Source organism: Phasianus colchicus, chromosome 1 (assembly GCF_987193195.1).
Source record: "Phasianus colchicus chromosome 1, bPhaCol1.hap1.1, whole genome shotgun sequence".
NCBI classification, from domain to species: Eukaryota; Metazoa; Chordata; class Aves; order Galliformes; family Phasianidae; genus Phasianus; species Phasianus colchicus.
Genome location: NC_143436.1, coordinates 194,530,695 through 194,545,982, shown reverse-complemented (window position 1 = coordinate 194,545,982; position 15,288 = coordinate 194,530,695). Strand labels below are relative to the sequence as shown.

The following is a 15,288-nucleotide window of genomic DNA, read 5'->3' as shown; positions in this document are numbered from 1 at the left end:
GGATCAAGTATCTTCCCATTCAACTATTTATTTCCACTGCATAATTTGTCATCATGTTACATTCTTCCCTAAACTGCATGGCTAGGGGCTCTGTTTTGAAATGTCTCCCTTAACTTTCAAGAATTTCTTAAGAAAGGTGACTTTTATCCCTGCCCAGGGAGGTGGTGGAGTAACCATCCCTGTAGGTTTTAAAGAAGAAGGCAGATGTCACATTGAATGACATTGTTGGCATCATGGTGACGGGTCGATGGTTGGACTAGATGATCTTAGTGGTCTTTCCATCCTTAACAATTCTATGTTTATGTACAATTTTGTAGCAAAAGATTCCTGAGGGTTTGCTTCTGTACCTTCAGAACTCCAGGTGACATTTCCAGAACTTCTCAAAGACAAAAAGGATGCCTGGGAAAAAGATTTCTGCTCTACAGAGAAAGCAGCTACTGCCTGCAGAGGCTTATGCTGCGATCCTCAGCAAACTCTTCCTTTGTCTTTATGCTACCACATGTGAGCACGTCAAATATAGACATCCTCACCTGAATGAGTCACTGCAGGCTCCTTTTATAGTCAGCAAGGAAAAAAAGGTGGTTTAGGTGTGATTCATCTCATCTTAATTTAGATACCTGTGACCAGCTGGCTGATTTGCGTCTTCAGACAGTTCGTTTCCCTCATCCAAAGGGAACCTGGAGTGACCAGCTCAGGTGGAAACATCATTCTCATGGATATCTAAAACCTCTTGAAATTAACTTCTTCCCTCCCTTCCGTCTCTCCCATAATCTAAGCTATTTTGCATGAAAAGTACACCACAGGTTTGATGTTTAAAACATGGATTAGGGTTACCAGAAAGCCCTGACTCTACTTACCTTGTGACTCCAGTGTAGGTACAGCTGCTGCCCTTCTGCAAGCAAACACATTGCTAAGACCTGGAAAATCAAGAAGGCATAGTTGGCATCCTGGCATAGGATGATAAAGTGTGTTTAGTGAGGCAGTCCCAGAATGATTTTTGCTTTAGAAAGTAATTTTATGCCTTGTTACACAACAGTGAGGATGTTAGGAGGACAGCTGTGTGCTGAGAAATGCTTATTGCCACAGTAAATATGCTCCTGAAACGACCAAGCACACAACAAAGCTGCCCTGTAGGATTAACATCTTCCCTTAGCTGTTTAGTGCACTCACTTTGTGAATATAAACTCTGGCAGAGAGGATATAGCCAGGGCCAGCATCCATGGCATGAACATTGCCTGCTTTCTATGTATCTGTTGTCATTTAGAGGCATATCATCCATAAGGAATATAGCTCAAGGAATAATTAATGTATCAAAATAAATAAATAAATAAATAACAACACAGAGCAGAGCACAAAGTAGAACACATATTGACAGCAATTACAAGAGATGCAAACAGGCACTTCTCAGAGCATGGACATCTACTACTGGAGATTCAAAACCTCTACTTTGTATTGGGTTAATTTCTAGTCATCAGCTGCAGCCCTATGGCTGGCATGTTCCTTTTCCTGGTGGGATACATGGGGAGGGCTCCCTTGAGACACAGTGCAAATCCCAGTCAGGACAGGCCTGGAACACTGAGACGTAAAGGGTGAGGAAAACCGGCCCATAGCTTTGCTGGAAACTTTCTTCTATGCTCAGAAAGCTGAGTGGCTGTAGCAGTCTCCCCAGCACTGTAAGGGACAGTATGGGGAGCAGCATCACCAGATGTTGGTGTCATTGATGGAGATGTGGAATGGAAAGCACCATTCCCAGTACTATCCCTTGAGGGACACCACTGTCACTGATCTCCATCTGAACATTGAGCACTGACCACCATTCTGAGTACAGTCTCTCAATCAATTCCTTGTCCATTGAACAGTCCACCCATCAAATCCATATCTTTCCAATTTAGAGGGAAGGATGTTATGGGGGACTGTGTCAGTGGCCTTACTAAATCCAAAGAGGTGACATCAGTGGTTCTTCCCTTGTCCACTGACGCAGTTATGCCAACATAAAAAAAGAAAAGTTGGCCAGGCAGGACCCGCCCTTGGTGAAGCCATGTTGGTCATCCCATATCACCTCCTTCTCTTCCATGTGCCTTTGCACAACTTCCAGGAATATCTGCTCCATGATCTCCCCCAGCACTTAGGCTGACAGGTTGGTAGTTCCCTGGGTAGTTCCCTGGATCTGTTCTGAAACCCAACTACAAAAGAATGTAAGCTCTTCCTGACCCAGCTACAAATACACTCTTTTTCCAGGATGATGCTGATTTGAAGTGAGATAGGCACAGCAGAGAATACAGATCACCTTTTAAGTACTTCTTGACATGTTAGACTCTTTTAATTTAATCCTACACCCTGTACATGACGGGTAACCGTGGGAAGAGTTTGGAGGGAATTGAATTACTGTTGAAGATCTTAAGCCAGCCCCATTTAAATAATTCACTTCAGAAAAACGAAGAAAAAAAGACGCTTTCAAAATCTTGTCTTTTCTGCAAGCAGTTGTAAAGATTTGATCCAAGTCAAATGTGCATCCACTTATTTCACAGGGTGTACTCAACCAGACTCTCACGTTACTGCAGTATAACCTTCCTACGAATGATGCAGCACATCCAGGGATGCCACTGGAAGAAGAGCTCATTTTTATGAATGGAATCAATAGTTTGTTATCAGTTTTCAAGAAGAATAATCACCAATCAGAGGGTGAAGAAGGAACTCCTGCAGTTATACCACTGGGTACTATAGGAGAACACATCTTAATGGGTTGGTGAGCAGATGTGATGTGGACAAGATCCATCCTCTGTGTGTTCTGGCACAGTCAGCTTGAGCTTTCTTTGTTCTCCATGCACCCTTGAAGTTTAACATCTCAAGCTTCATCCTCAAAAGCTGTCTCAGGACCCATCCAATGAGTTGTTCCAAAGGGACCGGCTGCCTCTAACAATGTCTCACATCTTTGCAGCAGAAGTGGAATTTCCTTGGGCAAAAGGACAACCAACACAAGCAGGTATCCCACCTTCAAACTGTTTCCGTGCATATCCTAATGTCTAATATAAGTTCATGGACATGCTAGTGTTGGTGACTGATATATGTCTGATTACTACTATGAAGGTTAAAGCCCAGGTCCCTCTTGCCAGCCCCATCAGCTCTCTCAGTCTTACATCCAATCTTCTCATCTTTAGTAAGAAGTGTGGAAATGCCTCCTCCCGTGGCAGGGGGGTTACAGCTACATCCCTTCCAACCCAAGCCATTTTGTGACTCTATGATCTATCAGCAAACTGGTAATTCAGGCTTGCTTCCCTAATGCCAGAGAGTTGGGTTCACTGTAATGGGGCTTACATCTCTGTCTTCTTTTTTCTGACTGGGGCACCGTTCACAAAGTTATGATGAAAAATGATGGACAGTAGTCTCCTCATTCCACCTCTCTGAACTTCAGTGCCAATGGACAGTTTTGAGTCTTCTTTTTTAGCCTACGAATGCGGAGGCTACAGCATTTCTGAAGCACTTTACCTTATACAGTCACAAATGACTTTCCCAAACCCTTGGAATGAACACGGTTGAACTACAGAAAGGAAAATATTATCTGTTGGTGTTCATAAGATTGAACAACAAAAGATTTTTCTTCTCCACTGAACCTGGATTGTCCTGCATCTAGACCCCTCAGCTTAACCTTTTAGCTTTAATAGGAATGAGAAAATTGTCTTGGGGAGCAGTAACAATTACATTAATTGAAACTGATCGTCTGAAGAAAATTACACTGATGTATGCAGGCAGAAAGCATTTTTGCAGTCACTGCTTTATTGTGCAGTGTTTTGTTCAGCAGCTGGTAGGCTTCTGAAGAATGTTTGCTTCAGTGGTTCCCAATGAGGACACAGAAGCAGGCCTGCAGGTTCTAGTTGGATGCTGTTGTTAAAGAAGAGGATACAGTGCCCACAGGTAAAAAAAACCAAGCAACTACTGGTTGCTGTAAATTCTCTCAACTCCAACAAGGCCAGCAATGTGCTCAGTTTTTTGATGTGATGTGAAGCATCAATGTAAGGAATGTAAGGATATAAGGAAAAAAGTTCTTTACAATTAAAATAATGAAGAACTGGAACAGGCTGCCCAGGGAGGCAGTGGATGCCCCATCAATGTCAGGCTGGAGGGTGCTCTGAGCACCTGATGGAGTTGTGTCCTTGTACACTGCAGAGGAGTTGGACTACATTGTTATAAAGGTCCCTTCCAAACCAAAAGATGAATCTATGATCACAAGGAAACATTATTTGGGTGAAGACCTCAAGTCCAACAGGTATGGAGACGGTCTCTATCCAGAACTGCTCAGCCAGAACATGAGAGCAGCACCCACAACAGTAAGAGTATTTAGGTGTAGAAAGGTTTCATTGTATTTATGAGTTTTTGGGGCTGGAGGGTTCATCATAGGCTACACTGGAAGGCTAAATGCTGTGACAGGGAAGATCATATGGTGGTGATGAAGGCGTGTTTCCAGGCTGAGTCATTCTCTGAAAGAAGTCCTGTTAGAACAAGCATTGGTGAGTCAGACTGTTGCCAGTCTCCTCCACATCCCTATCCCTAGTCATAGAATCATAGTATGACAGAACAGTTTGGATTGGAAGCAATCCTAAAGCCCCCCCAGTTCCAACCACTGATGTTTGCAAATACATCCCATAGGTCAGGCTGCCCAGGGCTCCATCCATCCTGGCCTTGAGCACCTCCAGGGATGGGGCACCCACAACAATCTGGGCAGCCTGTGTCTGTGCCTCACCACCCTGTGAATGAAGAATTTCTTCCTAATATCTAAGCTAAAACTTCGCACATTTTGAGATAGCAGGAACATGGATGGTAGTGTTGAGCGCTATTCATGCTCCTTTTTTCTTCAGGGTCTATTCCCATTTGGATCACAGCCCTGATGGCATGGGGCCTTGTGTCTCCCAGCACCCACTGCTCATCATAGTTGAGTGCTGCATGTCAAATTACATGATTGACATAATGATATAAGCAAGCAGGGCAAGTGCCCTTAGAAATGCCTAGTGGTTTTGGGTGAGTGACTTCATGGTGAGGAGGAGGAAATGGAGTCTGAGTGCAGGGGGTGTCTCAAGAGCAGAGGCACCTCTGAAATGTTTCTCTTGTAGAACTTGTTTGGTGATAGCCCACAAAATCCAAGCTTCACCCTCTTGAGGAAGGCAGACCCTGTTAGTCTCATCAGATAGAACCAAGATGCTGGGAGGATCTACCTACACAGTGGGACCAAGACAGAATCAAACCCCATAGGACACCAATTTCTCTCATGTTTACAACTACATTTCTGGCTTTACTTCATCCATTACCTTCCCTGATTGCTTGCAGTCAACACCTCCATGCTGCCAAGAAACTCCCCTAATAAAGTCTGGGCACTCACTGGTGTTTGGATGCTGACAAAGCACAAACATGAGTTTGGAGCTGACCCAGCCAGGACCAGGGTCTGGAACTGGTGATAAAAGCCAGTGGTTTTGGTCATAGTGGTGAGTCAAACCATCAACCCAGCCTGGATACATGACATCCCAAAACGGAAGCAGATGTGAGATTGAGCATGGACTCCAGTTCTTGGAATTGAAGTGATTTCTTCACCTGGGGCTCTGCATGCAGAAGATTGGAATACAGGGGTAGATCTATGCTTATTTTAGGTTCTCTTTGAGGAAAACAACAGGGAAAAAGTTTGAGCAGGTAGCAGTGTTGGGAAATGCCAACCCTTGTTATGTTTCCAGAAACCAAAGGAAGCAGCAGATCAGAAGTCCGGAGAAAATTTAAACAGATTTGGAAAAATGAAGGACTCAGAGACATTACCTCTCTGGGCATACAATTCAGGAGTGCTTTCTCACCATGTCTGTAGTCTCTGCCTGGAGACAAACTCTCCAGCAAAGCAGAGGGAATCATGGCAACTCCAGTGATGATATTTCTCTTCTTCTAATGAGCACTTCTGTTCAGGGTTAGAGGAATAACCCTGTTCTTACATTACCATCACGATGTAACTCAGATCTCCATACTTCCCTGCTGTCAAAGCAACAAACTTCAGCTCCCGCTAAGGAGAGATGGAACACATTCACCAAAAAGGAGAATCATTGAAAGAATGCATTGAACCCACAACTATCTCAGAGACCTCTGCACTAAAAATGTTCTTCCATGGTCAGAAATGAGGAGAAAGTACCAGAAATGCTCTCTGTGTTCCCAGTCCTCCCCATATATCCACTCCTAGTGATGGGTGAACTTTGGTCTGACACATCAAAGCCAGCCTTATATTTACTTTGTAGGCCCATAACTCACTCTTGCAAGGAGCTTTACTCACCAAAAGCAGCGTGATGTACATGAACAGGATTGCAGCCACTATCAGGAGAACCAGAGACCAGAGGAACCAGAAGCCTAGGTTCCCATAGTTATACCTAAAAAGGAATAAAATCTCATAACAGTGTTTGTGTTACATCAGCACAGGGGCTTTGGGGAAACAATAGTTGGAGGAGAAGATGGCAGAACACTGGAGGAGCTGCAGAGGCATTTCCCAAGAAGAGAGAGGGAAGCTTTACTTCCTACCCAAAGGCTCAATAAGAGTCAATGACATAATTACACCTTTCCTCCCTCTGATATTAGAGCTATCTGGATGGCATCTAATTTTAGGTGTTAGATTTATGTAACTGTTGCCCACACAGTGCAGAAGGAAAGGATTTGCATAAAGGCTCGCTGACTATTTCTCTGTTTCAAGCTGGGGGGCATGCAATTCTGTTTGCTCTGAGATAGCTGGTACAATGCTTCTGCTGCTAGCCACTACATCTCTTTACTCCTGGCAGTGCTGTTCAATTTCATGGAATCACAGGATCATTTGAGTTGGAAGGGACCTCTAAAGGCCATCTGGTCAACTCCCCTGCAGTGAGCAGGGAAACCCACAGCCCCATCAGTGCTCAGAGCCCATCCAGCCTGACTTTGGGTGTCTCCAGGGATGAAGCATCACCACACTCTCTGTGCCAGTGACTCATTACCACTGTCATAAAAAACTTTCCTCATACTCAATCTAAATCTCCTCATTTTTAGTTTGAAACAATTTCCCCTTGTCCTATCAATTTGAAAGCTGGACACAAGACTTCAAGGAGTCAGATCTTTGGCTTGTGACTGAAGTGTCCTGCTTCTGGCATCCCATTAGAACCCAATGGAAAAGAAGGAAAACGCAGTACTTACCAGTCAAAGTTATTGTAGTCATTTTTTGCTTCACCCCACATGTACAGGAAGACCAGAGAAAAGCAGAAAGCTCCAACAAGCAGTGGGAAAAACACACATTCCCGCTAGAAAGGCAGAAGAAGGACAGTTGGTCAGAGCCTTGTTTACTCCAAAACAATCAGAGAAAACAGATGTTGCTTTTAGACTGTCCTAGCCCAGTCTCCTGGGCTGAACAAGCCCAGCTCCTTCAGCCTTTCTTCATAGGAGAGATGCTCCAGCCATCTGAGCATATTCATGGCCTCCTCTGGACCCTCACCAAGAGAGATGAGGCTGCTCAGCCTGTGAAGACACGAGGCTCAGAGGGATCTGATCAATTTGTGTAAGTATCTGAATGGAGGGTCTCCAAAGGCACGTCTGTGCTGTGCGATGCAGGAGTGCTGTCACTGCGGCCAGCCCTGCCCCAAATGGACCCATAGGTGACTTCAATCTCAGCCATTCCATGATTCTGTAATATTGACATGGAGGGGACTTCTTACCTTGCACCCTGGCAGCGGGGGATCTCCTCAAAGGAGAGGCAGTAGGCACAGCCCCGAGCTGCCAGAGCTCAGGGAGGGTTAGGACAGCAGTCTCAGACACTGAATTTAGATGTTGGGTTAAACCAGTGTCTAAGTTGTAAAGATTATTAAAGCATGTCTGATTTGAAAGTCAAATGCTCTCCATGCTCAGAAGGCTCAGACCACCATGGGGATGTTCAAGAAGCATCTGGACAAAACTCTCAGACATATGGCCTGTTTTTTGGATGATCCCATGTGCAGCCAGGATTTGATGACTCTTATGGGTCCCTTCTAACTTGGTATTTTCTATGATCTAGAGCTCCATCGAGTGCTCAGAGCTCCAGCCAGCCTGACCTTGAGAGTCTCCAGGGATGGGGCACCCACCACCTCTCTGGGCAACCAGTGCTTCACCACCCTTATCATAAAAAACACTTTTTTCTTACATCCAATCTAAACCTCCTCTCCTTTAGTTTGAAATCGTTTCCACTTGTCTTTTCACAACAGACTCAGATAAAAGGTCTGCCACCTTCTTTCTCATGGCCCCCATTCACTGGCTCCTCATTTGGTGCCAGGCCATTCCCTGCTGCTGCATGGTGGCACAGACGAACTGAGCAACACATCAAGATCTCAAAGCCAAAATCCAGAGCACTGATAGACCTCATTTGGACTGGGCAACATTTGACCCGTGACATTAATCCCTTGTCAGCTTGAGCTGACCTGTCTCAGTATGGAAGTCAATATCTGTGCTGATTTTGGGCTAATTTACCGTCTTGCAGCAGCATTTCCCAGGCTCGGTCCTTCTGCGCTGGTACCGCTTCCATCGGCAGCTGTAGAACCCAGCCAGGCAGGAGATGAAGGGCTGGTGCTCGTATCTCTGCAGCAAGCGCCGACGTACCACCTTCAGCTTTCCAAATTTGATCTTCTTGAGGCTGGTGGAACTGGCCTCCATCTGAATAGCCTTATCTCATCTTCTTCCTGAAATGAGATCCCAAGACTTATGGCGCGACTGTGGCTGTCCTCTCCTTTCCTTAGAATTGTAGAATCATAGAATGGCTTGGATTGGAAGGGACTTGAAGATCATCTACTTCCAACCCCTGCTTCAGGCAGGGTTGCCAACCACATCAGGCCCCAGATCAGGCTGCCCAAAGCCCCATCCAACCTGGCTTTCTTATGGGGTGAGCTTTCCATATCAGAATTTTTCCCAAGAGGATGCTGAGACTGCCATGAAAGTATGCTATGGACATCCTACCTAATGTTATATCCTTAATAGAGATGCTTAAAATTAGAGCAAGCACCCCCCCAGCAGTCAGCAGCAAGCCGTGGATGCTGCTGGTTATAACTCCAGCACTCTGCATCACCTCTAAGGGAACCTCTGCCTTCTTTTGACTACGCAGGGTGCTCTGGGAAAGGAAATTGTTAACTTAAGCACTCCATGCAGCTTCCCAAATCATGTCAGATGAGCCTTAGCCATGGGAAGCAGCTCAAAAGCATCATGACCTGTCTGCAACCCCCTACCAGTTTAACTAGCTCAAGCAGGAAAGGGACTAAAGCCCTCCCAGTTCACAGCTCTCTTATCCTGGAAAAACTGCAGCTCTGCACAGACTGATCCCTTATGGAAAAATTATTTCCTGGCTGAAATAGCTTTCCTGGCAGTGTGTTTCATGGCTAGGAAGAATAGCTGTAAATTTGCACACCTGGGAGATCTGTTCACTGTCAGGATTTTAAACAAAGATTTTGGTGGTAAATTGTGAATGATGTAGTCACCAGGAGAGCAAATAGCAAAGGGGCTTGTGCCAGAAAAGAGCAATTTGACCAGCAGGACACTATCAGGAACATGAAGAAAGATTTAGAAAAATATACTTGTGTGTTGTCTTACAAAGAAGCACCATCATCCATCACTTCTTTGGAGTATGAAGATGCCCTGAGGAGCTTTTCTCTTACACTAAAGAGTGTTTTGTTGCCCCCAGAAAACCTGTAATCAGTTTGCAGAAGCCATAAATAATACGGAAAGACAAGATGCAACTTAACATTGAAATGTTGCATCCCTGTTAGATTTTCCAAATGTCTATCATCAGCTTGGGCACAAATGAGAAGGGATAGACACTGGATATTAGGAAAAGTTTCTTCTCCAAAAGAGCAGGCTGCCCTGGGAGGTGTCCCTGGAGGTGTTCAGCAACCTTGGAGATGTGGCACATAGGGACATGGTCAGTGGGAATGGTGGGGTGGGTTGGGCTTGGTGATCTTAGAGGCCTTTTCCAACCTTGGAAAAAGGTTGGACTCTGTGATTAAATGAGACATGAGTTGTCAGTTTGGACCACTGCTAACTGAAGCATGCTCTGAATGTCTTCCTGAGGCAGAGGCCATTCAGGACAGTCAGGGAGAACCCCATATTGTTGGATATGATGGGGGTCAAGCCACTCCTAAAAGTTCACTAACATCTTTCTTTGAGGAACCCTAGACCAGTTTTCCCCATCCACAGCACCTGTTTTTCCCCAGCCTTTGATTCAGGCTTTCATCCTTCTCCTTCAGCAATAGGGATGAAGACACAATCAAAACCAGGTGTTTTTCTGTCAGAAGACCTTGAGACTTGCTATTGCATTCCTGGTGCGTGCATGAGGTTCACACATCAATATTCGCCTATGAGTGCATAGGATTTGACAGGAAAACAAATTGCAGGGACCTTGACACGCTGTTCTCTCCATTCGGTTGGCTGGATGTTAAATCTTTGTGGTAGTCTATCTTTCTCATAAAAATTGCCACGGGATGGAGGTACCACTAGCTCCCTAGACATGCTAATCCCATCTGAACGAGTTTTACCTTTCAAAGGTTTTTTCAGTGTCTAGCCTCCTGTGTTACAGCTTAATCCCTCTACCTCATGACCTATTCGTGCGAGATACAGAGAGCAGTTTAAATTTTTCCTCTACTATGTATTTCACAACTGTCTGGATGACTGCTGTCCTTATGGAGTTCTTGGAAAGAGTGAGCACAAAATCCCACGTAATGGGAAACATTCAGCAAGGAGCCTTTCACAGAGCTCCAGTCTTTACCACAGACAAACCAACCAAAGTGCCATCTTGGTATCATCTCTAGGAATTTGACTCAGTCATCCTTATGAGTCCCTTCTAACTTGGGATATTCTGTGATTCTGTGATCTGAACCAGACACCTCCTTTTAGCATGAGATGATGTGAGGATGCCAGCTTGGGGATTCATTCAGACCTCAGAGCCCTCAGTGTTCAAAAGATTCATCTTGTCACAGGTCTGCGTCCCCAAATAATGTCCTGGTGGCACCCATCCCTTGCCAGCCTTCAAGAAATAACAGTTAGGAAGCTTAAGCTTATGAATCTACACCATGGACCTTGGAGCTGTTTATAAGGAGCATTCTTGCTCTCCAACAAGGACCATCTAGGAGGTACGGCTGACATCCTCCCATGACTCTCCATCCTTGCCTACAGTCTTCCAGTTGTAGTATGGCATTCAAAAGCCATGAGAACATCTCTTCCAACGTCTGTCTGAATCTGCAATGCCCCAGATCACATCAAACACAAAATCCACAAGCATCTGATCCTAATAAAGATAATATCCCTGCTTCTGGACCGAGCAACCAGCTAAAGGGCAAACAACATTGTAACATATGGCAGAGTCTGGAAGTCCTCGATAGGATCTGGCGTAGCTCAGTCATTACTAGCACATAACAAGAGGCTTCACAGCACTTGCATCGAGATTTGAAGCAGTGCTCCTAAACCTCAGAGGCTGTCTGCAACCGTGCTCATCCCCACCAGGCAAAGGTACATGACTGGAGAGGGGTGACTGCAAACCCTAAACCCATTCACTGGGAAAGACAAAGGAGTAAAGAGCAAGCAGGAAAACATACATCAGTAGGAGAGCAAAGTTTAGGGCTTAGTAAGTGAGCTGTGAAAGCTGTAACACATGTTTTCCAGCTCTATGCCCAGGAGACCTCAGGTTTTTCTCTAGCAAACAGTTGTTGTTTGCTCACTGATAAGGGTCCCCACAACTGCAGGAGTGGATCAGGGCTGCCCGGTTCCCACTGCTTGACAGAGGGTGAGGAAAAGCGTGAGAAATCATCCAGGAGTGGTGGAGGGAGGAGATGGAGGAAAAAAAATGGGAAACATTCTGCATCACCCAAATGCAAGAAGAGTTGCTTGGGAGTCAAGAGTATGAGCAAGGAGAGGGTCTTTGTATTTATTTCACAGAATCACAGAATCACTAAGGTTGGAAAAGACCTTTAAGATCATCCCGTCCAACCATCCACCTATCACCAACAGTACTCACTAAACCATATCCCTCAACACAACATCCAAATGTTCCTTGAACACCTCCAGGGAAGGGGACTCCACCACCTCCCTGGGCAGCCCATTCCAGCGCCTGACCACCCTTTCAGAGAAGTAGTATTTCCTAATATCCAGCCTGAATCTTCCCTGGCACAGCTTGAAACCATTCCCTCTGGTCCTATCACCAGTTATACGGGAGAAGAGGCCGACCCCCAGCTCGCTACAACTTCCCTTCAGGTAGTTATAGAGAGCAATAAGGTCTCCCCTGAGCCTCCTCTTCTCCAGACTGAACAATCCCAGCTCCCCCAGCCGCTCCTCATAAGACCTGTGCTCCAGACCCCTCACCAGCTTTGTTGCCCTTCTTTGAACACGCTCCAGGGCCTCAATGTCTTCCTTGCAGTGAGGGGCCCAAAACTGGACACAGTACTCACGGTGCAGCCTCACCAGAGCTGAGTACAGGGGAACAATTACTTCCCTACTCCTGCTGGTCACACTACTTCTGATACAAGCCAGGATGCCATTGGCCTTCTTGGCCACCCAGGCACACTGCTGGCTCATGTTTAGCCGAGCGTCAACCAACACCCCCAGGTCCATTTCCTCTACACAGTCTTCTAGCCACTCCGCTCCAAGCCTGTAGTGTTGCTTGGGGTTGCTGTGGCCAAAGTGAAGGACCCGGCATTTGGTCTTATTAAACCTCATCCCATTGGCTTCAGCCCAGCTATCCAGCCTGTCCAGATCCCTCTGTAGGGCGTCGCTACCCCCAGGCAGATCGACACTTCCAGCCAACTTGGTGTCATCTGCAAACTTTCTGAGGGTGCACTCAATGCCCTCATCCAGGTCATCAATAAAGATACTGAAAAGGACAGGCCCCAGCACCGACCCCTGGGGAACACCACTCGTGACTGTTCGCCAGCTGCATTTATCTCCATTCACCACCACTCTCTGGGCCCGGCGCTCCAGCCAGTTCCTTACCCAGCTAAGAGTGTACCTGTCCAAGCCATAGACTGCCAGCTTCTGCAGGAGAATACTGTGGGAGACAGTGTCAAAGGCCTTGCTGAAGTCTAGGTAGACTACATCAACAGCCTTTCCCTCATCCGCAGTCTTACCTGCTCTGAAGCTGGTCTCCTCAGCAATGACCGTTTCACACGGTAGGAAGCTGTTTAAACTGTACCGCGATTGGGTCAACTCCGCCCCTGCTGCCTCAGCAGCCCGCCCACAAGCTGCCGGCCCCGGCGCCGGCCACGTGCTTTTTGCTGCCTTCAAAACAGCCCTAAAAAGAGCTTTTTCGTCGGTTTTTCCTCTTTAGATCCCTTACCCAGCGCCGTCTTACCTGCTCTGAAGCTGGTCTCCTCAGCAATGACAATATATTTCATATATATCTTTTCCCCTCCTCCCCATTCGTTTCCCTTTTCCGCTCCTCTCCTCTCCTCTCCTCTCCTCTCCTCTCCTCTCCTCTCCTCTCCTCTCCTCTCCTCTCCTCTCCTCTCCTCTCCTCTCCTCTCCTCTCCTCTCCTCTCCTCTCCTCTCCTCTCCTCTCCTCTCCTCTCCTCTCCTCTCCTCTCCTCTCCTCTCCTCTCCTCTCCTCTCCCTTCCCCTCCCCTCCCCTTTTTCCTTTCTGTTCCTTTCCTTCCCCATCTTTCTTTGCCTTTCCTTGTCTTTTCTTGATCTTACTCCCATCTATAAGTGATTTGGAGAGAAAATGAACCTCATGCCAAGGCAGGGACGTGTCCCAAGCCTGAGCTGAACCTTCCCAACACCCACAGTCCTTTGCATGAAGGTGCAGATGACAGCAAAGATCCCCCAGTGCCACTCCCACCACTCTCCAGGGACATCACATCCTGCCCTTCCACCTGGGAGTCTCCAACTGCATCACACCAACAGACTGGAAGAAGGAAAAAAAGCTTGCAGGATGCTACTGGCTGGTCACCATCACCACAAGCTGCACACATCAGCCAGAAGATCTCAGCAATGAGCATAGCTGAATCTCCATTTCTACCCTAAGGATCTGGATCACAGCCCTAGATTACCTCTTCTTTTACTGCCATCTTCCAGTTTCTTTTCAGAGAATTTAGGAGGTTTTACATAGGAAAAGAAGAAATTCTGGATAAAACATGACTAGTCATAATCTCCCTGTGATATGGGATATACTCTCTATCCTTTCCTTTCCCTGGCAGGTAATAATTATAATTTATCACAAAGACTTTCAACAGTTTCTACATAAGCCCTAATTATACCTTCCTTCTGTGTGGGATCCCAGTATGTGCAGCTCAAAATTAATTTCTCATGGGTTGAATGGCAGCTGGATCGAAGCAGAAGATCGCAGTCCTTAGTGCAAAGAAACCATAGAATCATAGATCCATCAAGGTTGGAAAGACCACTAAGATCACCTAATCCAACTGCCAACCCATCAGCACAATACCTCTACCCCATGTCAATCAATGTGACATCCACTCTTCTTGAACACCTCCAGGGACACTGACTTCATCACCTCCTTGGGCAACCCGTTCCAATGCCTCACCACTAATTCTGAGAAGAGATGTTCCCTAAAATCCAACCTGAGCTTCCCCTGGTGCTAATTAAATGCCACTACCTCTCATCTTTTTGAAACGATTGGGCTCACCAGGGGAAGTAACGTGAATCAGAAGTAGTAGGGGCTAATGAGGAATAATTGTTCCTCTGGCCTCCAGAACAATATCGTTTTCATTTTTTCATTCATTTAATGTGTTGTTCTACACTTCCAATGCACAACGGCTGTGGTTTTCAAAGCTATGTGGAGGTTTCCACCTAGGTTAATGGCCTGTAATCCGTAATATGTCACCACAGATTAAATAGACACAAACAATCAAGCCTGCTTTAAACAAATTAACCTGCAAATATGGATGAACCTTTGCATATCCTGGGGTTGCAGAGGATTTTTTGGACTCTATTCTGGAGGGACCATCATAGGAAATAACAGTCCAAATCTGAACCATGTTTTTGCACAAAGCACTTTTTCCTCTACCTATGCATTCCCCCAATTTTTTTCAGTCTCCATATTCCTGCAGAGAACCTCTCTCAACATGTTCTTGTGTTTGGAGCATGTGTGCCCCCAGTATTCACTCCCTGGGGATGACTCATTGCTCACAATCAGTTGCAGAAACCTCATTTAATCATAATCACCACTATTAGAAATTACAGCTGTTTCGCTTCATCTTCAAAGCACTTTATGGGCTGTGTTAACAAATGCATGCCCAGGAAATTATTGGCCAAACCTCAGAGCATTTGCAATGGATCTGGTACAAATGCTTT

General features: G+C 45.9%; 1 protein-coding gene across 2 annotated transcripts in view; it reads right to left on the bottom strand.

The window, feature by feature from the left end:
• The window catches only part of GDPD4 (glycerophosphodiester phosphodiesterase domain containing 4), a 35,395-nt gene that overhangs the window by 12,816 nt on the left and 7,291 nt on the right, over window positions 1-15,288 (bottom strand). The window contains exons 1-5 of one of the 2 annotated variants that reach the window (XM_090134144.1): window positions 13,107-13,159; window positions 8,476-8,684; window positions 7,177-7,280; window positions 6,296-6,389; window positions 858-917 (exon numbers count right to left, since the gene is read on the bottom strand). In XM_090134144.1, the coding sequence (XP_089990270.1) occupies window positions 858-917; window positions 6,296-6,389; window positions 7,177-7,280; window positions 8,476-8,658 (441 nt within the window). In that variant the 5' untranslated portion in view covers window positions 8,659-8,684; window positions 13,107-13,159. Of the gene's footprint in view, window positions 1-857; window positions 918-6,295; window positions 6,390-7,176; window positions 7,281-8,475; window positions 8,685-13,106; window positions 13,160-15,288 lie in introns of those variants that run through there. The other variant, XM_090134143.1, reaches the window with a different exon arrangement.